The 26,423-nt window shown below is 31.3% G+C and overlaps 1 protein-coding gene across 2 annotated transcripts in view; it reads right to left on the reverse strand.

Moving 5' to 3' along the window:
* The window catches only part of DACH1 (dachshund family transcription factor 1), a 429,451-nt gene that overhangs the window by 101,177 nt on the left and 301,851 nt on the right, over positions 1 to 26,423 (reverse strand). For both annotated transcript variants that reach the window (XM_054446972.2, XM_054446973.2), the window contains 2 exons: positions 22,364 to 22,499; positions 19,495 to 19,629 (listed from right to left, as the gene is read on the reverse strand). In XM_054446972.2, the coding sequence (XP_054302947.2) occupies positions 19,495 to 19,629; positions 22,364 to 22,499 (271 nt within the window). The remainder of the gene's footprint in view (positions 1 to 19,494; positions 19,630 to 22,363; positions 22,500 to 26,423) is intronic.

Genomic DNA, 26,423 nt, shown 5'->3' on the forward strand with positions numbered 1-26,423 from the left:
CCTGGTCCTCAGACCTCAATGAAAAATTGAAGGGAAAAAAGGGGGAAGTAGGGAAAAGCAAAGAAATTTCAGGAATGTCTATACGATAACAACGTTAGAGTTCTATAGAGAGAATAAATAAAGTCTTCAATGACTCCTTCATGATTAGTCATTTCTTTCTCAATGCCATCTTGAAAATATTGTAGTTGTTAGATTTATCACACCAAACTTTAATTTTGTCTCATATTTGTCTTCTCCATTAGAAATTGTACTCCATGAGGTGCCCTGTTCTCTGTATTTCCAATTATCTAGTTGGAATTATCTAGCTTGATCCAGAATAGCTGCTCAATGAATATTTTCTGTTTACTAGACAAACATAAAAATGTAAAACTATATTTGTTGTATTTTTTCATAAAGTTCTTTCTACTGAAATCATAAATACATGAGCATGAGCCATGTAGATATTTTCTCTATGAGTTTAAATATAACCCACAAATATCCAACTCGTTTTATGCATCAGATATGCTAGCTTCTGAATTTTCTATGAACTCTTTTCTACTTCTCTAGACCAGCAAACACAATCACTCATAAACTGCATCTCACATTACACTATTGTTTTTGACCTTTAAAACTCAATGCCCCACACTAGGCCACTGCTCTTTTAAATATTCCACATTGATTATTTCTCAAGGCTAGAAAACGGAACCGATTAAATAATACTAAGGTTAAAAATCTAATTACTTCAATCATAGAATGAAATGTTCAGTGCCATCTTCAATTTCATCATTTTATTACAGAGGTGATACATGAGTATTACAAAGAAGATACATTAGGGTAGATAATCCCAACTAGTGGTTCTATAATGGGAGTGTTTCTATCTGGTGTTTTGTTTTCCTCCAAAAAAAAAAAAAGCAATTACTTCATGCAAAAATGATTTTATTGTAGTGTTTGGAGAAGCAAGAGTGGCAAAAGAAGCCTTGGAAGGTCTTCCTTACCTATATAAGAATTCTGAGCAAGGAAAAGGAATATGCAGAACACAGGCAAGGGAATGTGAACTTGGAAGGCAAACACTGACATTCCATTTACACGGTCACAAAATGGATCTTCACATTTTAATAAAATCAACAGTATAAAATATTTAGACCTTCACATGAATTCTCCAGGGGTGCACTGAACAACAAACTACCAGAGTTTCTGGATATTTTTAGGAAATGAAAACAGCATAGTACATTTAGTTTAAAAATAAAAACATTCAGTTTAAAAATGACTGCAGTTTCAAATGCTGGCACCTATCTACCTACGGAGCTGTAGATTTTATTTAAAACAAAAATAAACACAAGATTCAGGGTTAGATTGAAACATGTATTTGTTGCATTTCAAGTTCGTTTCATCTTTCTTCTCCTTTTAAAAAGAGGAAATAACATTGTCAACATGGTAATTTCAGAGTTTATTTTAGGCAGTTATTGGATATTTATGTTTATCACATAAAAGTCATCTTTCATTCCTCGATGTTGCACAGTTCCTTATATTTTATTTTTTAATCTTTTGAATGAGATTTAAATGTTTAATGTCTAAATATTCAAAGTGCAAATGTATAACGGCTGAAATTGTTATGGTTCTGCCATATACACACAGCTCTATTTGTTAAGAGGCAAGAAATAGTGAAAATCATTTTCTCATTCACTGTTCTATAAAAACACTCTCACACTGGGTCTAGCTGTTATTATTTTTTGTCAACTCCTGTTTTGCTTCTGTCTCTTGAACTTGCATGTTCTATGGCCCATAGTGATATTCACTGATGGGTGCTCTTGATATTCAGAAAAATGCTTTTCTTTGCCTTTTAACCATAAAGTTCAGCAATGACAACCAAAGATTAGGTTGTGTGCAGCCTTTCAGTTGTGGACTACAGAAAATCTTTCCTTCGAAAGACATTCTAGAAACCTGTCAGAATTAACTATATAATTAACTGTTTGATTATCAACCATGAGCCTATAATACCAGTGGTTAACAGAAGCCCACAATCTGCAATATATCCATAAACTCTCTGAAAATGTTACTGATAGGAACTATAATCAGTATAAAAATTTGCAGTAATAAAGGAATCAATATGCACAAATTCCCCGAGGATTTCTGCTTTCCTAAATAAAGTTTGTATTTCTGGCTAATTCTCTTAAGATGCTATTTTACACATATTTTATTTTTTAGTGAATTAAATTTGGGCAAAATAGAGAAAGCAAATTACACCAAGCTTTATTCATTTCCTGTCATTTTCAACTCAATCAGCACTAAAACTTTTATGAAAGTAGTACAGCTGATCAATGTATTTTAAGAGAAAATATCAAAAAAGATGGAACTGGAAAAGGAAGGGCAATACAAAGAATGTAGTCGTGAAAGAACTGGTTGTATTTTAAAGAGTCTCTTGTATTTTTTTACTTTGTTTTAAAATAACATTCAAAATAAAGATGATTTAAAAGATCATATTCTTAATTGCATCAAAAATATTTTAAATTTTATTTCAGTATCAATAAAATGATCCATCATTGGCATGAGATAAACTTTACGAATTTAGGCTTCCATGTCATTTATTCTATATTGTATAGCATATTTATTTATAATATAAATTCACTAGATAATATAATTGGAAAGTGTTTCCAATTAGATTCAGTGTTATGGCCCTAAAATCGATGCATTTCTGTTAATATAAAAGTATACCTGGTATATTTTATCATGCATTAGAGATTTTAATCAGGTAATCTACACAGCATCTAGAAACCTAAGCAGAGGCAAAGTCTGCTATAACAAAGGCACTGTAACAGTTCACCTTCAGTGAAGAACAATAATGCATTATTAAATTCACTTTCCTGCTCAGTGGTTACACTTAGCTGACCACAGCAAATTTCCTCTCTGCCTGGTCCTCACAAGTTGGCAGAAAAATAGATTGTGTCACATTTAACGGGTTTAGAAAATGACAGGATGCCTCTTTTGTTTTAACTATAAACCATAATCTTTCAGAAGTAAATATAATTACAGATGCCTTTGGTCATGTCATTCTTAGGATGGATATTATATGTGGGTTATCACAGAATCATATATCACCATAACTATCATTAATAAATGAAACTGATACTACGTATCAAAAAATCCAGATTTTTTATGGAGCTTTCATTCCATATGACATCATAATTCTCACAATGGAGTAAAGATCATTTTGAAACCTTATAGAGCTTGGAACATTACAGCAACCCGTAGATTTTTGTTTTATCTTAATTTACATAACTCACATGAATTAGGGTATTTAGTCTATGACAAAAATATCACATTTAACAAACTCAACTTCAACTTCTATAATATTGCCTAAATTAAAATGGAAAGAAATTTTAAAGTCACTGATTAAATGTTCACCAACATAAAAATATATATGATTGTGTATCTATTAACCCATAAACCCTTTCCTTAACACACATACTTGTCCTATTAATTGCTTATTGTAAAGGAAATGCTATGTTTTTTATTTTATTTACTGTTAAATTTAGATTATCATGTTACATAGCATTTTTTGTCTAGTAGGAGAGAAATAAATATTACGTAATGATGAATTACGTTACTATCCTAGAAATATTTTCATAAGTAATAAGTGCAAATTATGATGCTATTCCTTATGGATAATGAAGTTCATACATAATTTTATTTTTTAAAAATCCTGATTCTTTATGGTTCTATAGAAATTTTACTTCAGAATACTTTACAACTAGGTGCAAGAGATTTACTAACCAACACCAAAGAAATATTGCTTCCTTACTTGACAATGAGTATCAGTTACTCAAGGAAGTATTTTTATAGTTTCCTGAAATGTCTTTCATAAGGGCTTTTAAACTTTATTGTATGTTTGAGCTTATTTCACATAATGATCATGATTATAAAACAAACTGGCATAGTTTGCCTTAATATTTAATTATGCAAATAAACTATGCAACACCTTCAATAAAAATATCAATTATAAAAATATCAATTAAAGAAATAAATTCATTACTTGACTCTAAGATCTGAATAAAAGTTTTTCTTTACAAGAAGCATACTGGACTTGCGATTTGTATACATATCTTATTCTATAGGTTACATTTTCCATATAAAAGTTCATTTATATAGCATTTTACATTTTTATTGATAATATCACATGAATCATTTGTTGTCAGGAAAGAGAAGTCCCCTGCCGTAATCAAAAGAAAACACTGACATTTTTACATGGTGTTAAGAGTTAAATTCTGTTATTAAAGAAAAAGAATACCCTGTGAAATTTGCTTTGCAATTTATTTCAATTATATTGAGTTTAAGGGTTCTAAAAATGAGTTGCAGTAGAATTCTATGGAGCTTTTTAAACATTTAACATCCTTTAGCTTGCTATCCTTTTTAAAAAATTATTGACATTTGTGGAAAAGTCACTGATCTTTGCCCATTTTTTTTTTTCTTCTTTACAAATTTCAGGCTGGGTGCGGTGGCTCACTCCTGTAATCCCAGCACTTTGGGAAGCCAAGACGGGCAGAACACCTGAGGTCAGGAGTTCGAGACCAGCCTGACCAACATGGAGAAACCCCTACACTACTAAAAATACTAAGAAATTAGCCGGGCATGGCAGTGGGCACCTGTAATCCCAGCTACTTAGTAGTCTGGGCAGGGGAATCTCTTGAACCCAGGAGGTGGATGTTGCAGTGAGCTGAGATTGCGCCATTGCACTCCAGCCTGGGAAACGAGCGAAACTCCATCTCAAATAAATAAATAAATACATACATACACACATACATGAAAAATAAAATAAAAAACAAAGTTCAAAATTGTCCATCAGGTATAAAAAGTACACTGTGATTCAGATAAACTTTTACATCACAATATGAAAATATAACTTATTCCTTAATCATCTGAGTTATTATCATACATGCTGTTTCTTCATTTCATGGTAAAAACTTTAAATTATTAGCTATAAAGAATTGATAGAGAGAAATACATGTGTTGATAGCTGACTTTTAAATATCAATAATGTCATTATCATTATTCTAAATTTCTATCTTAAAATTTTTCCACAATAAATAAATCTCTCTCCTCTTTGGCTTGTCTAAAACAATGAGAAAAGTCTGTTTAATCTTGAACCACTGCCATGATTTCCAGAACGCTGAAAATACATGAGTGTTTCATATATGAATTTTATTGGAAGCCAAATGTTTCTGCAAAGAAAATATATAAACTCTAATCTAAAGTCTAACTTCAAAGTTTCTCACTGTACCATCCACATGTTATAGAGAAAATAACAACTTATAAGCCAGTCTACCTCTATATAAGGAAGCTGAGAACTTTGGCTATTTGATGCCAAAAGTAATATTTGATTTAAACAATAAGTGAGCATTTTGAGGAGATTAAAAGCTCAGCTATTTTACCATCAGCAATTATTCCAAGTCTATGAAAGCTCTTAGTCTAACAAAGATCACAGCAAAATAAAATACATTCATGAAAGGAAAGATTGAAGATCCTTGAGGAACTGAAATTAATGGCACAAAAGAGACTTTCCAATATTATTGGCATAGACTTCTCTCTCCTTTCACCCACTGCCTAAGTTTGAAAACTGGATTTAAGTCAGGAAACAACAAGGTCTGTGTGAAGGATTTAGGTTGTATGTTTATTGGGATCTGAAGGACTTAGTTTCACTACAAGAAATGCAAAAGCAACAAAAGGGAAATGTAATTGCATCACTTTTGGTCTCTGAGTAATGTCTGGGGGACACACTGGAATCAGCACACATCCCTCATTGGAGTCTTTTATACATGTATAATCCAGTGTTTTTTGTAAAATCAAGTTGAATCCTAGTAAGGATGATATGAACTTAAAAATCAAAATATTTAGATGATTAAAACAAATAAACAATAAACATTTCAAGAACAAATGAATAAATTTCAATTTAGAGGAAAAAACATCAAAAAACTCTTGATTCGCATAATGTTTCTATTTCTATGATTAAAGAGAGACATTGTTAAAATTCTGATTTATTTCTCAGTAGACAATGAGAACTAACATGCTTGATCAGATACCATGGGCCAAGTACTTTTCTAAGAGATGCATAGGGAATCTAACTTAAATCTTGTGAGGTAAGTAGATATATTGCTTAAACTCCCCATCTGCCTTAATTTGGATATTTTTCTAGATACAATAAGAGAGCAATACTGATATGGAGAATGTAGCACCATTCATCTCCAGAAAATTCCCCTTGATTACAATACTTAATTTATGACATAGGTCATGCGTAGTCTCTGTCCCATCTATAAATAATAGCAAAACTAAGAAAGGCATTTGATCCTTAGCCATAGGTTTAAATAGACTACTTCTGCTAAGATTCCCCAAGAAGAGCCACACCTTCTCTCCTAGTACAATAGTGATTTACCACATATCTTTCTCTGGAATAGTCCCACCTTACCACTAAAGCACACAACTATAGCAAAACTCAGAAAGGCATTTTATCTTCAGCCATAGGTTTAAAGAGGCTATTTCTGCTAAGATTCCCCAAGAAGAACCACACCTTCTCTCTTAATACGATAGTGATTTACCACATATCTTTCTCTAGAATGATCCACCTTACCACTAAAGCACACAACTGCCTATGACAATTCTTAAACAAGCCATAGGTGCAGAAAGAACTACATCTATTGGGTAGGTGTGGCAGAGAGAGAATGGAAATCTTCCATTTTATTGCCAGTAAAATGTAAAAGAAAAACAAAGCCATGAGACACATGACTACTTTTGAATAGAGGTTATAGTTTAGATAAACTCCTATATATGGGTTTAGGCTTCATTATCATTGATTTTATTCAAAAACTTCTCAGTATGGTTTGAAAATACAACAATGCCCTATGTCCTTTTGTTTAACATTCATCTCTAACTTTTTAGCAACAAGCACAGTGGTGCTTACCACATAGCAGGTAATAACAAATTGCTGAATGAATAAATTAATAAAGAAAATTGCTCACTTAAAAAAATAATGCTGTTAAGAAATCATTTACTGTGATTTTACTTAAATGTATGAGATTATGACTGCAAAACTTCCCTATGTCCTTTCACAAATGTTTCCTGGAATTGTATTGTTCTAAATGCTATCACTTATATTAAATGACAATTGAACAGATAAATCATTCTCTTTTACACAACACACTGCAGTATGATAGTCTTTGTAACAGACACTGAAGATCCAGTTGTAAATAATATAGACCCCACCACATATTCATGGAACTTGCAACCTGGTGAATTACAAATCTTATCAGGGCCCTCCAGATTCACTGTCCACCCTCTCTGCCTTCCTCTCTGATCTGTGTGACTTCAGGATGAATCCATGTCCTCTGGATAGATTACTTAATTAAACAACCCAGCAAGCAGATCAGATGGAGCACCAGAATGTGACAGCCTGGCTTCTACTAAGCCCTAGATTACTGCATCATCCTCTGTACCTACACCTTGAATTATCTTACTCCTATGAGCTGTCTGTTTTCTGATAGGACCCTGAGTGATATGGCACAACACGTATACAGTGCTCCATACAGATGGAACAGTTTTGCTAATTTTTATAAAAACAAACTTGTTTTTTTCAAGTACTACAAACTGAATTTTTACAGATGAAGAAACTGAAGGTCACGGACATTCACTAATTTCCCAAGTTCAAAATTTTAACCAGGACTTGAATAGAGAAATCTAATCCCAAGGATATTTTCTTACCCTCATGCTAGAGTGCTTCCAGTGATAGTCATCTCTTAGACGAATATAAAACTATTTTGTGAATTCAAGATTTTTCCATAATAGATTACTTGTGTTATTATGGAATGGATAAAAAATAATAATCATGATAAATGATAAGGTCAATATATAGCAAATTGAAAAAAGTATAAAAGCATTATATACTTATTTTCCTGTTTCATTAGTAACCTCAAAGTATCTCACAGTTATCACAATTTTTAAATAAAGATAGAAAGAAAGAAGAAAAGAAGAAAGGAAGGAAGAAGGGAGGGAAGGAGGGAAGGAAGGAAGGAAGGAAGGGAAGGGAAGGGATGAACCTGTGAAACATTCAACTAATTAATGATCGTCTCATCTTCTGAAAGTATTTTTTACGGAAAATTTTTTAACAAAATATGGTCCACAAAATAATTCATTTGTGCTATCTTTTAAATGATGAACCACAAAGACAAATGTAATCACAAGTTTGAAATATATAGCCATCATGATTTTTTAAAAGTATCCTAACATAACTTTAACATATTCACAAATGAAAACTAAACAACTTGTTCCCTTCATTAACATAAGGAAGATAATTATCTATTAAATTTTCTACATCCAAGAAGCTGTGATTTGAAATCAAGGCAGAGAGGCATGCGGTAATTCCAAACTTAGAAGAAGAGCACAGAATGGCAAAGCCTTCATAAATGTCCATCAATTTTGGCCACTTATACAGATATCTGAGTAGAAGAGGAATTCCCTTTAGGTAGTGATCCAGTGAAGGCTGACACATTTTTATGTAGAAAATTACATTTTACTTAGTTTTAAAGTAATTTGGCTCCATATGTCAAACAGATCAGCTTTCTAAAGTTTATATTGCTTGCGACAAAAATTTTTTAAATGATTCTATCAACTCTTTCCTCACATCACAGCTTCGTAAAAGCACACAGGATTGTCAGACTGATTTACCTTCACAAAAGTATAATTCTCAAACACTTGTGAACCAGATTACATTTTTCAAAAGAGGGATATTTAAAGAAGAAAATTAATTTATGGCTACTTTTAAAGTAAATTTTTTAACTTGTATCTTAAAGAGTTACATTGGATATAATAAATTTCTAATAATGTATTTAATAAATGGCTCCTCCTGAAATATACCAATAAAATAATCCTTAGTTATTACTATTTCGATATGAAATTATAGAACATTACAACTTAAGGGTACTTTACTTGCTTGGAGCAGAAGCAAAAGCAGTTGTTTTTAAGAATTTAGAAACATATTGAGCATTCATTCTTAAAATTTAATCACCACTTAGATAGAGCTATATGCCATTACTTTTAAAAAGCATCTCTATACACAATATATTGCTTATAATTAATTCAATGAACTATCAAGGCTATAAAGATTAAATAAGAAGAAAAAAATATCATTAAAAACCTCAGCTATGGTCTAAAAGTTAACTAAGCAAAGTGATCTAGAGAACAATCCTAATTAAAATGCCTGATATAAACAAAGCTTAGACCAAAAGCACTAAAAACAATTGAATACTTATTTTATTAATCTAATGAATCATGTATCATATCATTACAACTTTGTATATATCATTAATTTCATTCCTTTCACTTAAGCCTTTTATTGGGATTACTTCAGTTATTAGTTGGTCTAATGTATTGGTTACCTCTAAATCTCGCTCTACAATCTCTTCTTATCTTGTTGCATAAACCCTTGCGTGTTATTCAAATTGCTTCATTTATTATGATAGCTTCCCCATGTAAATTGTGCTGACTGCTCGCCCTTGCACAGTCCTCATTAGACTAATGAAAACCTTCAAACGAAAAAACTAAACAACCTGCCAAATAAAGGTCTGAGGTTATTATGAAAATTACAACTCTGGGAGCTGGAAGAAGCTCTGTTCATTAATTCATGCTCAGCAAATTGCTAACTAATTTAGTTGCACTCCTCTGCATTAATGGATTATTTTATAAAAATGTTTTCCACAGCCCAAGACCTTTGGTGCATGCTTTTGAGAGGCTTGAATTCTAATCAACCTTAACAGTAAATTAGGAATGTAATATCTAAATAATAATTGGGATGGCATATGGAGGAAAATAGTGTTTAAAATCCCATGAAAGGTGCTTTTGGTTTTCAGCTTCATCTGTCAATTTCACAGTAGTTAAAACAATTGTACTTGTTTAATATTCTGAAACTGTAGCATAAGATACTAGCAACAATGGTAATGTAAAATTTTAAAGAAAATCTAAAATACAGCTTCTACTGGAACAAAACTGATTATTATACACAGAAGTTATCACATACATCTCTAGGAATAATTTGTCAAAAGGACAAGATTAAGTGGTAGTAAGCAAGGAAAAGTCAAAGAAAAACACTACCCAGTTTTCTACAGCAGGTGGGCAATATCTCCTTTAAAATATCTTCAAAATATCATCAGGTTACTATGCATTTAAACATAATAACCACTAGTTCCATATTAACTTTTGATCTATTCCATATAAACTTCAAATTAGTTCTAGTGTGTTTAGGATTTACCTAAGCTTGGCTATTATTTACAAGCCCTGCAAACAAGACTGACTGAATGTGTTAAATCATCCTATCAATTTGATGGAAGAATTCAAACTGCTCCAAGCACAAGAAACAACAGGGGTGTTACTCTGCTTCTTAACCTATAATACAGCATTCAAAGCAAGATCGCTCCATCATCTACTAAGAGAAGTTAAAGCATTTGTGTGTATGCAGGGGTATATGTATGCACATGTGAGGTTATAAAAAATTTTAATAAAAGAAGACTGTGAGTGTTTGGCAAAATTGAAAATATTTTTTTAAGTGGCAACCCTTTCCTTTTTAAAAAATTTAGATACTTGGAAGATATTTTGAACAAACAAGACATTTAGTGATGATTAGCCATAAGATAAACAACTTTGTTGGTAGAAAAGTCATTATTATGCCAAATAATTGTAGGTCCATGTGGCAGTTTATATCTCAGGTTAGAAAACTTCAAAAATATTAGGTCAAAATATATGCGATTTCAGATATTCTATTCTTTTATTCCATAAAAACATCATCATACAGAGTAATATGATATCTGTGGAAACTCAGAATTTGAATTTTGTTATTCTTTTATATTAAAAAATAAGAAAGCTCTTAGAATCACTGAACTTTTAACAGTCGTTTTTGTACATTTCTAAATAAGTCTAACCAAGGAAGGAAAACAAGTGTTTTATAGTTCTTTGAGAAAAAAACATAGCTGTCCATTTACAAAATTAAAATGTGCAAAATAAAAACAGCTTCAGCTCCACTAAACAATGTCGGATTGTTAATCACTATTCTCAAAATTAACTTTCAGGCCCTGTGTGGTGGCTCACGCCTGTAATCTCAGCACTTTGGGATGCTGAGCTGGGTGGATTGCCTGAGCCCAGGAGTTCGAGACCAGCCTAGCCTACATACATGGTGAAACCTCATCTCTACTAAAAATGCAAAAAGTAGCTGGTGTGGTGGCATGTGCTTGAAGTCCCAGCTATTCGGGAGGCTGAGGCCCAAGGATCACTTGAACCCGAGAGGTGGAGGTTGAGGTGAACCATGATTGTGCCACTGCACTCCAGCCTGGGCGACAGAGCAAGACCCTATCACCAAAAAGAAAAAAGAAAAAACAAAGAAAGAAAAAGAAAAAGTTTCAATTTGGGGTAAATTCTCACTCAAATAGACATAGTAGAATATACACATAACCTTCCTCTGTAGATCACTTCCATACTAGACTATACAAACTATCAACTGGAAACTAGCAAAACTGAAAGAAATCCATGGGTTAAGCAATATGCTAGTAAATTGCAGGAAAAAAAAAAAAAACTAGAGATAACCAATTCATTAAGCCAAATAATAAGTTAACCAATCACATCTTAGATGAAAGCAATAAAATAAGGGAATTTATGATGATTGATAAATAAATCATTAAATGAAGCAAATTTCAATGTGAAACTAATAAGTGAGTCTACTAGTAATTTGTTCTCTACCTCACGTTTAATGCTTTAAAAATATTATCTATTTGCACAACTATATAAAAACAATCTCTTAAGCAGTGAGGAAGTGAGTCATTCCACACCTACCATATTAAGAAAATAAAGCAGATTAAGTGGAATAATAGCTTTTTTTAATGAGGAAAAGGCATTTCATCTGATCACAAGTAAAACTACTATAATGTATAAATTTATAGCATTTATAAGACTGCTCTTGTCTCTTTGACATATAGTGCATGAAAATTATCAGTAGATATTAACATGATTCAGTTTTCTAAGTATACAAAAAAGTTAGTAAAATCTAAACATAGAAAAGATGTACTGGAGATATAATTGAGAAACCACTGAGGTTGTCGACACTAATAAATGACTATTTTTAAATATAATATAAACATAAAATATAATATATATAATATATACATATAAAATATAATATATAATATATAGATATAAAATATAATATATATTATATAATATAAATACAATATATAATATATAATATATAATATAATATATAATATATATTATATAAATATAAAATATAATATATTATATATTATATAAATATAAAATATATGTATTATATATTATATAAATATAAAATATAATATATAATATATAACATAATATAAATATATATATTATATATAATACAATATAAAATATAATATATATTATATATAATATAAATATAATATGTAATATAAAATAAATATAATATTCATATTGGTTATATGATACATTCCTGGGAAATGTAACCCTTATGTAAAACTGTAGTAATTTACTTTACAAGTGGCATGTGTGAGTAGTTCAAAGACAGAATTCCTACCCATCAGAGGGAATCTCGTTTGATTTCTAACCCACTCTCTTGTAGCCTGTTCACATCTAATACCCACTATCACCTGTGATTTACACAGCCACACATATTTGTTTCTCCTCAATATATTTATTGAATGAATTCAAGATTCATTGAAATTGTATTAAATAAATAAAGATTATTTTTAATACAATCATTGACATAAAATAACTGATTAATGTAGTTAATTTGGCAATTTTTTCCTCCAAAACTGTGCACATTACATTCTAGCTATATGTAATCAAAGTGCTGTCTACAATATTATAATTTCAAATTTCCTATTTGGGGTCAAATGTAAATCATGATAACTGTGGTATTATGAATTGTAAATAGATAATATTCTAATTCAGAGGTTTAAAGCATGTATATTTTCCAATTTATATAATCAAACCGCTTGCTCATTAGCTAAATTGATATTAGTAATGGTTTCTATTGGATATTTATATGCGTCAAGCACTCCAGACATATATTATCTCACTTAACTCCTAAAAGAAATTTATCATACCCACTAATGCCAGACCCTGTGCTAAGTATACAAAGAAGATGAGAAGACATAGCTCCTGCCCCGAAGAAGTTTGGGCTGAACACTAGTGGATAGGAAGGCACACATATCCCATGTAAGGAAAGAAACAGAAGTCATGTAGGAAAGGACAGAGGATGTTTGAGAAACTTGAAAGTTCAGTGTGATGTGATGGTCATCAAGGCGCATGGGTAAAAAGTAAATAAATATTATAGTCTATATTTTATACCAATTGCCCATCATTTACAGGGCTGTTATGAATATCTTACAGTAAGTATTTTGTTCAATTGTCATTGAAATATTATTACAAGCTCTGCTCCTAGCAATAATTCATAAAATAACAAAACCGGTTTCTTAAGCAAGCTGAGCTATGGCTTTGCATATGAAAACTGCTATCTACTTAAGAAAGAGCTCTGGGATCCAAAGAAAGTTGTTGTTGTCCAGTTGTTATAATCACAGAACTAAAAGTGATGGCACTAAGTTTAACACTTATTTTCGAGGCATGGAAACTGAGGAGGAAAATTACATAGGTAGGTAATAGAATATTTTATAGGAGACTTTGAGATGTGCCAACAAAAAATATATTTAGATGGTATAAGTGAAGGAGAAGTTGCGTGTTAGAGAATTTTACAAGTGAAAATACTTATGGCCCTATAATATGTGTTAACATTATCAAAATATAGAAAATTTTAAAGAAAAAAGGCTTTTAGTCTATGCAATTCTATATAGACACAGGAGATACTAACAGGCTCCCACATAGTTGTTGTATGTAATATTTAGTATTGATTAATTTGAATAAGATCTATTTAGAATTTAAAAGAAAAAAGCCATTTGTTTACTTATAATTTAATTTTTTATTGCTACATAATAGATGTATATATTTTGGGGGTACGTGCGATAGTTTAAGACATTTACATAATTTTTAAAGAACAAATCAGTAGAATTGGGATATCCATCACCCTAGATATTTGTCTTTTCTTTATGCTAGAAATATTTGAAATTATCCTCTTCTAGGTATTTTGAAATATACAACAGATTGCTGTAAACTATAGTCACCCCATTGATTTATTGAACATTAGGTCTTATTTCATCTATCTAACTGTGTATTTGGACCCATTAATCCTCTCTCCTCCCCACTGTTCTAAACAGCCTCTGGAAACCAGCAATCTAACTACCTTCATGAGATCCACTTTTGTAGTTCCCATATATGTGAGAACATGTACTAATTGTCTTTCTGTGCTTGGCTTATCTCACGTAACACAATGACCTGTAGTTCCATTCATGTTGCTGCATTTTTGAAGACTCAACCTTGATTTAAGTTAGGATTTTTAAACAATGAGAACTGCACAAATAAAAATATATTTCAAAAATTGTTTCCATAAACTTGAAAAAAGTGATACATAATGATTTTCTTTCAAAAGGGCTTTGTATGAAAATGGTCCATAAGGTTGGATGCTAAGACTAAAATATACAGAAGAGACAAAAAGCCAAATATGTCCAGTTTGCTAACTACTTTATTGCCTTTAGTGCTCTGTCCTTTGCTTTAGATTACCAACATGAAAGTTTTTATACAAAGATGTTGAACATTGGAAATCTTGAGCACGCCCCACCAAGCAGAATATGACACAAAAGAAGTGCTTTATGGCCTGAAGCAAATCCCTTGGATTTCCTGCCTCCCTCAGATTAGTCCTGCTTCTAAAATGTTGGTGTCCTGAAGTTGTTCACCAGTGAAAGAAAGTTTTCTTATTTCTTATGAAAACAAATGAAGAGAAAAGCCTTATCTGTAGGAGAAATTATATATTAAGAAAAAAATCTGTATAATTTTAACGAGGAAAGGGAGAGACAGAGAAAGAGAGCGATTGATTTGCATTTCATTTGTTTTCATTCACATATCTAGCTTTCAGTAAATATTTACTCATTGATTACATCACATTGGACTACTTAATCCAAGACCAAAATACAATAACACAAATTAGGTATGCAACAGTTAGTCACAATTATAAATGCTTTAGTTTTCTATAATTGGAAGAAGTTAATATTATAGGCTTATCTCCATCATATATATAATTTTTGATCAATCAAAAATTAGGTAAATTGTATAATAACAAAAATGTACATATTGAGTTACAGGCAAGGTAAGAAGTGTGCTCCAAAACTTGTTGAAAGTAGCAGCAATTTAAGAAAAAACAAAACAAATTATGCATGAGAGAGCAACACTGTAAACTAGTATCAATGGACAAATGTGTGGAGGATAAACGCAGAGCTCTAGCATCAAGAAACAGTGAGCCTATTTATATATCACAAATGTCAATTATTACAGCCTATTCCACTATATTTAGAATGAGGGAAAAGATCAGCAATGTTTTAAAACACAGAAAGCTCTTGAGAACTCCGGATGTTTGGAAAAGCTGAAAGACAGTTTTCATGCATATATATATATATGGATGTGAACCGACATATAGATTCAAGCCTAAAACATTTTGTTTTATATATATATATATATAGAGAGAGAGAGAGAGAGAGAGAAGAGAGAGAGGAGAGAGAGAGAGAGAAAAATAATAGACCAGGTGTGGTAGCTCATGCCCTGTAATCCCAGCACTTTGGGAGGCCGAGGCAGGTGGATCACCTGAGATCAGGAGTTCGAGACCAGCCTGGCCAACATCGTGAAACCCTGTCTCTAGTAAAAATACAAAAATTAGCCAGGCGTGGTGGTGGGTGCTGTAATCCCATGTATATATCATATATATATATATCCCATATATATATCCCATATATATATGTCCCATATATATATATAATCCCATATATATATATATATATGGATGTGAACCAACATATAGATTCAAGCCTAAAACTTTTGTTTTATATATATATAACATTTTGTTTTTGTATTTTATATTTTTATATTTTTGTATTTTATATTGTTATATATATATAACATTTGTTTCTGTATTTTATATATATATTGTGTATATATATAGTATATATATGCATATATATATTGTATATATATAGTGTATATATATGCATATATATATATATATATGCCTTAATTGTACTCTCCCTAAGCTCAAAACATTATGTGAGCATTCTTTATTTTTAAAATGGAATGAATTTACTCAATAGTTAAAACCACTGGTCCTTTAACTAATGGTGACTTAATTTTTTGGGCTAAAAGAATGGAGCCCGTAGCTATTTAATATTAAGAAGAACATAAAATGTTTAAGTTACTTATGCTTAAGACTTCAGACCACAGTGATTCTCAGAATACAAATAAATTTTGGCATCTATTTTTGGAATCAGTGTTTTCTAAAGAATTAATTGTCCTTTGAATAATTTAGTTGGCAGGCAGCAAATTACATATAGGTTCAAGCCTAAAATGTAAAGAACATACAATTAATTTCTCCACAAATATCTATCTCTAAATGAAGTTATCTGTTTGATATAGATATGAGTTGTAGGAAAGTTACAGGGATATTATGAGGCCCATGATAAATGCTGTCATGAAAGAAAACAATTTTTAATTTAGTAGTTTCTATCAATCTAGAAAGCCTATGAATATTTACTATTAATTCACTATATTAAAAACTAGATAAAAGAAGGTACACACAAGAGAAAAGCATCACATAACAAAACACTGACTAGAATAGTATCAAAATCTATTAAAATTTTGAGATTACATATACACATTTGAAATCAATGATACTTTCACATTTCTAAGGAGAATCTTAAAAATTTATTTGTCACTATAAAATATATGTCAAAATATTGGGAAACTGTTGGGCTATGGTCAAGGACTTTGTCCTTACAGCAAAACAATTTAGAAAACCTTGATGTAAGTACTATTAGTGATGTAGCAAGTTTTTATGTATATTCGTGGTCAGAATGTTCTAATGTGTTTCATATAAATGTGCTTTATGAAGGCCAGAAAATTCCACCTTTGGCCTTGCTATTAATCCTCAAAGCATGTGATTTCCACAGTTGTTTCAACTCTTGTCTGTCTCTTAGAAACTTCTAGTAATTCAGCCCAGATCAGTATGCACTCAAAGACTGCCTAGTCTGCTTAAAGCAAATGTAGTACATTCTAGTAGTGGAAGGATAGCAATGAAGAAATAACTTCCAAATAACAAAGCAAATACTTTAAAACATGCCTAGATCATCAACCTAGTATATTATTTCAAAAAATGCTCTATGGTGGCAAAATTATAATAATAATAAATAAATAGAGAGATTGAAATCTTGACATATGAAAAAGGAATAGTTATGAAAAATATAGGTCAATTCAAAGGATAACATTGCACAAAGCTCTCCACCAAAAATTCTAGTGAGATTTGTTATTCCAATTCTAGTACTGGTTATTCCTGTTGTATTTTTCTCTTCACTACCACCTCTGGACTTGTATATTTCTCTTAGCCCTTCTCCACCATGGTGCTGCAAGAGAATTTAGCTCTAATATCCTGTCATTCATTGTATAACATAAATTAACTTCGTTCTTATGCATCCCAAGTTAAACTTGGTAAATAGTATGTAAGGGAAAATTGAGAAAAGAGTGACTCAAATAATTTTCTGTAGGGCTTTATTCTTTAGCTCAACCCTAGTGGAGAATGATTATGACACCCATACATTTAATTATTATATTTAAATATCATTACTTAAAACTTGAGTCTTCGATGAAACTTTATGTTTTACCACTATACTAATTTTTCTTTTCTTTTCTTTTTTGACATGGACTTTCACTCTGTCACCCAGGCTGCAGTGCAGTGGCGTGATCTCGGCTCACTGCAACCTCCGCCTCCAGGGTTCAAGCAATTCTTCTGCCTCAGCCTCCCAAGTAGCTGGGACTACAGGCGCGCACCATCACGCCCATCTAATTTTTGTATTTTTAGTAGAGACGGAGTTTCACCATATTGGTCAGGCTGGTCTCGACTCCTGACCTCGTGATCTGCCCGCCTCAAGCTCCCAAAGTGCTGGGATTACAGGTGTGAGCCAGTACACCCAGCTCCACTATACTAATTTTTACAATATTGCTATGCATGGGTTTTTGATTAAATATCAAAAGTATAGGTCAAAATAAATATGATGGATAATATATATGACATTCTGCTTTATTGTGAATGAAGAGGTTGTGAAAAAAATGTAAGTTAAAAATTTAGAGACCATCTGACCTAGTCGTGCACTGCGTTAGAATGCTTAATATATATAACACTTGATATCAAGTTTCACAATAAATAAAAATTTTATTAATGTCTCTATTTCTCAATTATGCCTAGATGTTAACATGTTAGTACCTAGATTATTGTTTTCTCACTGACATTCCATAGCTAAAATAATCTAATTTGTAGAAATATACTCCTTCTCCCTAAGGGATTTAGCAGAGCTATTTTTATGCTGAAAGGGAAATGTTTTATGTAAGCATTTTTACTTTTTTGTGAGTAGTCTTTTTGGTGGGAAGAAGGTACCCCTCCTTAACTTAATCTCCCTCCACGCATTTATTCCTGTTCAATTATTTAAATACCCAATTTTGTTTCCTTTCCTTGTTGACAGCTGATTAATTGTGCTCCTTTTATGTTTTCCAGAGAAATAACCCTTATTCACAACACTGATTATTTAATGGCTTCGTCAAAAAAAGATAAGCAAATTATCCTATCTATATTTATAAAGTTTGAAAATATTAAGTTAAAAAATAGGTGGGAAGATTCTTATATCCACAATTTAACACTTACAATTTGAAAATATGTATTTGCATCTCCAAGAATAAATTTCTAATATGCTGACTAAAATATTTTAATTTTTTCATGGAATTATCAAATAGGGTATGAAAATACACATTTTTGCCTGTGAAAAATGTGTTTGGTTGACATTAACAAAATATAAGAAACTTTTTTAGCTATGTAGAACCTCAGTTTTCTTGGTATATTTTGAAACAACTACTAGTATATTGACATATAAAATATATTTCTGTTTCCTTATTGGTCTGTAAACTGTTTTTTTAATTCAAAAGAAGACAGAATAATCCTTTCTATATTGTTATTGTTCTATCATGCTAAGTAAAATGAGTGACCCTGAAGGTATTGAAAAAGTCAAATAGCAGACCCTTTAGGAACTGAGAGATAACAATTGGGACATTTTTTTTTTTTAATGTACTGGTAACTAAATTGTAACTTACCTGTTGTGTAAGAGAAGTGCAGCAGGCCTTCATTCATATCTCTTTTTTGTAGACTAGGTTTAATTTGTCCTTAATATTGTGGATTTTAAAAACATTTATATGCTTTTTTTACATGATGTAGAGATAGACTTCATTGTGTGATTAAAATCTAGTTCTAAAATCTATTGAATCGGGAAAAACAAGGAATATATAATCATACATTACCTTTTTCAATATGCATCCTTTTTGACTCATGTCCCATGTCATGACCAGCCAAATCTCCCTCTTTGGGCCCAGGAAGTACATTTGGTGATAAGCCCATGAGCATCTGGTTCATGGACAACCCATTCTGATGGACCGCTATTATAGCCGAAAAGAAAACAAACAAAACAAAACACAAAAACACCATAACACACAAGGTTCCAATAAATCAGTTAAACTCTCTTGGACTCAACAGTAACTATAATATTAATACAGTGGTCTAACTTAAATTTATAATCTATCCCTAAAAACACTGTGATAACTGATAAACCTGATAATTCGTCAGAATATGCAGAAAATATTGAAAATGACATCACCTCACTTTATTTTTATTTTGCATAAAACAAGATTCTTATCTGGAAAATATAAATTTTCAAGATATAAGAATAATATAGTAGAAATTGCCATTTGGCAAACACCATTAATAATAATTGTTTCAGGGATCAAGGGATAATTCTAAAACTAGTGAGTGAATGTTTGGTAAAGAACAGAATATTTGCACAGTCTTAAGATATTTTTCTCACCAGACACTTAGTATCTACAAAGGTAAACATCAACAACAGCAAGTAATATTGCAATAGAGAAACCTGGTAGTCACCACCTTAAGAAAGTGATAAAGTTATTGCTGGTATTGTAGAAATGTGTGTCTCCTGAAATGATTCACTAAAAAGGACACACTATCACAGCTGTGTGATTCCCACCAAACATCCATAACCTAAGTCTAATCAAAAGGAGACATAAAAAAATCGAAACTGAGGGACATTCTACAAAATAAATGGCCTGTACTAAAAAAAAAAAAAAAAAAAAAAAAAAGTTACTGAAACACAAAATGGACTAAGGAACTGTTCCAGATTAAAGAATACTAAGAGAATATGACAACTAATTGCAGCGTGTGGTCATAAATTGGCTTTTGTAGCAAAAAAAAAAAAAATCTTGCTTTAAAAAATATTGGTGGGAAAAACAGTGCAATTTAAATAAAAAGTGTAGTTCAAATTTTAGTACTATAATAATGTTGTTTTCCTGATTTTGATCATTTTTCTCTTATATAAAATAATGTTCTGGTTTGTAGAAGATAAACGATGACGAATTTGAGGTAAAGTTGTATTAAATCTATGATAGAAGCACTAGGTGACATTATGCCTTTATTGAGATATCACTTTCAGAGAACTTGATTGGTTGACTGATGAGGTAAATCAGGATGACAAACACATAAGAATGATTTGTATTATATTTGAAAATTTTCTGTTAGTCTAAAATTACTTTAAAGTTATATGTTACATATATGTACATATGTATGTATGTGTGTGGATGTGGATGTATTTCCATTTCAACAATTATGGTATCCCAGGCATACAAAAATGTCTCCTTTGTTTCTATCAAAAATTTAAAAAAGAATATTACCATTAATAAAATAACATGAATGTATAAAAAAACTCATTCAAATCTTCCCCAGTCTGTCCGTCACTTTCATTTTATTCCAAATTTTTTTTCTCTAGGACAGCACCTTTCCAATGACAATATCTTATAATGAAACCAATATTTTTCATTAAATTTGAGATTCTAGTGTCAACATACCATAAAAATATACAGTAAATATTTTATTTCAAAACTGTTTTAAAATTGTGTATAAAGTTATAAAATTAAGGAAATATGTTTCAGGCAGGCAAAAGCAATTATATATATTTAGTATTATGTTGAACTATATAATTGCCAATAATTGACTGTCTTTTATTTATAATTATTTACATAGCATTCAACTTAAATTATCCACTTCAATAGCTCCCAGATCAACAATTTTCACTTTATGCATACGTTCCTTTATAACCTATAAAGTGACTTTCTAGAAAATGCTTTCCTATTATGAAAATATTCTCAACAACCAAATAACTTAAATAAACTTTGTATAATTAGATGAAGTTTATGCTATAAACATAATTTGTTTATGTTATAAACAAATAACTTAAATAAACTTTGTATAATTAGATGAAGTTTATGCTATAAACATAATTTCGTAAAATAATAGCTAAATTCTGGAAATAAGCAATATATATAGGTTTTATCAAACAAGTTATTCTCTTTTAATATAGTCATTTATCGAAAGAACAATCTGAGATTATTGTACAGACACAAAAATCACTTGTTAATTGGATGGCATTTTAACTTTATTCTTAATTTTCTTGGCCATAAGTACCAAGATTAAATATTGTGAAAATGTTAGAAGATAACATACAGCCCTACTTTCCAAATTTTAAAAATAACAATATATGGCAATAGTATGCATTATTGATTGTTACTAATTCAAATTCTCAAACTTAGCTAATTTCAAATTATTTAATCCTTTGACCACCTGAATGACTTAGAAATGTATGCTTTTTAAATTTATTATTTTGAATTTAACTCATTTCTTTTTGTGGATACCTCCATTAACACAAGGATAAAATTTAAAAGTCAGTGAATTACAAAATGGGAGAGTAGGATTTGAGGAATGATGTTGAATAATCCGTAAACAGTGTACCAAGACACTAGATATTTGAGAATTGGTTGTGTTTACTTCAGAAACCAATCTAAAAGTTTACTTATTTTCTCTGTCTCATAGCTCAAATCTTTAAATGTGGCATCAAAGAGAGGAAATTTATATCAGGACCTGTTAATGTAGTGTCATACCTCATGATATTGCAAACTGGGAAACATAATTTTGAGAGATGGCTATTGCTACAGAGTTTCAGAACATGATCCATCTGAGATCTATTTGGAATGAGGGCATGTTGATTAGAAAAGCCAGCTGAACCCTAATAAAGTTTAAAATGGTGACAAGTAGAAGTATGAGACCTACGGATTCTGTCAGAAGAGCTCTCAGTCCGAGCAGGGGAGCTGGACACGCTGCTGCTGCGATGTGATGATGGGTGACTGCCAGGCCTTCTCCCCTCCTCCAGAGAGGGGGCAGGCGAGGGGCTATCGGGAACACGCTCCTGCACCAGCAAGGGAGGGAAGGAGGGTAGAAAAGACGTTAAATACAACGGATCTTTACTTAATGAATGTTGTTTTTTCTCAATACAATAAGAAATGTAAAGAGAATAAACACTTTATTTCATCAGCATTTAACTGTACTAAAAGATATGTTTATCTTGAGCAAAGCCAAATGAAGTAGAAAAAGATGGTCTATGAAACTATGGTTCTACAGGTAAGCGTGACTGCAGTAATGGCGAATGTCAATCCACTCTGGAGAAAAAGTAAGCCTAAGAAGACACCCAAAAATATCCAAATAAGAACCCATTAGACAACAAAGATCTCGGAGAATAAAGAAGGATTAGTTATCATTTTGAAGAAATTTTTAAATATATTCCCTTATTTCCGCAAGTATCTAAAGATCATGTAATAAACACATTATCAACATGACTGACCATAATAATAATACCAGAGGAGTTTTTAACAGGTATTCCATCCTGGTACTGCTCTGGACATACTCAGTCACATTTTAAGGCATCATGGAAATGGATTATTATTTAATATTGGAATACTTTTCTTTGGTTTAAATACTTCTCAGAGTACCTACCACACCTAGCTTCAATTCAACCACACAAATGTATTAAGGGCACATTTATGAAATATATATCAATCATGTCCCAGGGAAATTTGGTACTGTGCTTCCTGATACTCTATTTTATGTCAACAGTCTTGTCTCACTCCATACCTCCCTCTCTAAGCTCTGTACATTCTCCATTAGACAAATCTGCAAGTAGATTCTATAAATGTCTCCAATTAGCTATTATAAATGGAATTACAGATTAAGAAAGAAGGTACCCATTGGTGAACATTTTCTACTTTGAGCAGCAAAATATTTATACCCTCAGTTATTAGCAGACACAGGCCTTGATGAACTGTCTTTGTAATAATTAATAAATAGTTAAAAAGTGTGGAAGAAAACTATGTAAAATATGTAGATGTATAATGTACTTATAAGTAATTAGTACATTATTCCTTATTAGGGAGAAAATATGCAATTATGAAATAGAGAAAAAACATCTAAAATGTAATTGGCCTGTAGGAGGCTAATGTTTCCAAAATGTCAATGTTAACTTAATATGGAAGACAAATAGGAGGTTCCAGGTTTTGTACTGCCAGTGAGAATGATGATCGTGCTCGTCTTTGGTCAAAGTGATTCCATTAGCACCATGATGGTTTTAAATCCTGCTGCACATCAGAATCACCAGGCATGTTCTTAAATGTGCTTATGCTTGAGTTTCACTCCCAGAGATTTTGGTTTACTGAGTATTATGGCTTAATTGTGCCCCCCAAAATGACCTGTTGTTGAAGCCCTAACCTTTGGTCCCTATCAATATGTATGTACTTGAAAACTGAGTCTTTGCAGACATAATTAGTTAAGATGAGAACATACTGGATTAAGGTGGCTTTTAATCCCATGTGATTCATGTCCTTACAAGTAGATGTGAAGATAGGAGGGAAGAATGTCATGTGACCATAGAGGAAGAGATTAAACTTATGCAGCTTCAAGCCAAGGAATGGCAAGGATTGCCAGCCGCTACCAGAAGCTATAGAAAGTGAAGGATTCTACCTAGAATCTCAAAGGGAGCATGGTCCTCGTGAACTCCTGATTTTGAACTTCTAGACTCCAGTAATGAGAGACAATAAATTTCTGTGGTTTTAAGGTACCCAGTTTCTGGTTCTTTGTTACAGTGGCCCTAGAAATCTAATACACTAGGTCTAAAATGGGACCCAGACTTCAGTATCTTTTTAAAGCTCTCCCTATGATTTTAATATGGAACCAAGATTGAGCTGTACTTTTGTCACACTCTTTTAATTTTTCAATGGTGTACATTGCCAATAAACGTCTTCAACAGATATGCTGATACTTCATTTTGAAGACCATGACAAATAAAATGAAAATAACCAGAAAAAATAGCCAAGCCCTTTTCCCAAATCCATGTCACAAAGTGGTTTCCTAACATATATTCCATGGAATTAAAAAAAAAGTGCTATAAGAAACTTCATGACAAAACAATATTGTAAAGGAAAAGGAAAAAAGAGGTCAATTAAATTTTAATCTCGAAAGTTGCAATGCGTATTACAATCTTGTCGTAATGATAACTTGTTGAACTTTAGAGTTTTTGGACAGGGCTAATATGTGCTGATAGGCTTCTGTAAAAGACAATAAACTCCCACAGAAGGCAGATGTATTGTTAGTATTATACTAAAAAGCATTAGCCCTTTACCTTAATTGATCAGCGGTTAACAATTAAGTGCTTTATTTTCTGCAAATAGCAAAATTGATATGTAGGTAAATGTAAGCAACACACAATATATTTTCCATCTCAAGTTATGTGGGGTTTCCACTTGAAATATTGCAAATATGCAAATAAGTGGGAGGGAGAGAGAGAGAGAAAGAGAAAGAAAGAAGAGATGGGAAGAGGAGAGAGAAAACAAGGGGGGACAAAGACAAACATACATCCCAGATATTAAAATTTAAAATTAACTTGTTCAGAGACGTTTATAACATGTATGCATTTGTTACATGGTAGGATACTACAGAAAGATGGCATCCAACTTTACAGTTTGCAGATTAAGATATTTTGAAATCTTTATCACAGGTAACATGGAAAATGAATATATTATCAGTTATTTTTCCAAACTAACAAAATGAAGCCTCTATGCTTCTAAAATGTCTAAGGCAAACAAACGACCAATAGTTTTAAAAAACAAACATGTATATGACTTAAAAGAGCAGAAACTTCATATCTGGATGCCAAAACTTACTTCCTGTCTTCTAATTACCCTAAACTATAAAGAAGCTTCAAATGGAAATACTCTCACATCAAATCATCGTAATCACAAATCAAAAGACAATTTTGGCTTGTGTTAGCCACTCCATAGTTGAAAAGTTTAGTTGTGTATGGTTTTGAAGTATTTGTGCACTTATCATAGAGGATGCATTTATAAGGCTATATGTAGAACTCTTTTATAATTTGTGTAAGTATATTAAGAAACAATACTGCTGCTAACTGCATCCATGTCCAGAGATATACTCTTAAAGTCTAATCTTGATTTCTTGAAATTCTAATAGAAGCATAGTTTGTCTAAGCTTTAGAGCTAATTCCTAATACATCTAACTGTTAACACTTGGATTACATAGAAATACGTGGTGTGTATTTAAGAAAATGCATTGATATATTTTTGTATAAAGAGAATTTTTTAAATTAACCATTCTATTTTATTCCAAAGGTCACTCACATCAATGCTTATCTATCAATAAATCTTAATATTTTTCTTACTAATTATGTTAATGCGTATGTTTGGCTGAACAGACATAAAGTACAATCTTGAAATAAATCAGTCTCTCTAAAATGATTTTGCAAGTCTGATTTTCCTGTCATAATAGATTTCTTAGTAGTGCTAATGGAAAGCATGAGAATATAATTTTTCTGAGATATTTAACTCATAAAATGCTTAAATATTTAATGCATAAATCTCTGGAAACAATGATTATGCCATTAAAATAATTCCTTGTTTATTTTAACATTTCCCATATATAAGTAGAAAAATGTTTTATTAGTCAATGTACTTAAATGTCAAAGTTGTCTGTGATCATCCCTTTAATTCATGAATTGTTCAGTTATTCATTTACACATCCAAAATACTCTTAAAATGACATATTATACTAAGTAAAAATAAATTAGATTGAAATCTTTATGTAAAATGCATTTTAAAAGCATAATTTAAAGCTCAGTAAATATGTATAAGTAAAATTATAGTATTTAATTTACCTTTAACTTAGTTTTTGCTTTAATTGTAGTTTTGTGTTCAAGAACAAAGGAAACAAAGACAATAGTTAATACTGTTATTTGAAGAAAATATTTTAATTTATGCAAATTTTTATG

The sequence above is a fragment of the Pongo pygmaeus genome, chromosome 14 (genome assembly GCF_028885625.2).
Source record: "Pongo pygmaeus isolate AG05252 chromosome 14, NHGRI_mPonPyg2-v2.0_pri, whole genome shotgun sequence".
Lineage (NCBI taxonomy): Eukaryota > Metazoa > Chordata > Mammalia > Primates > Hominidae > Pongo > Pongo pygmaeus.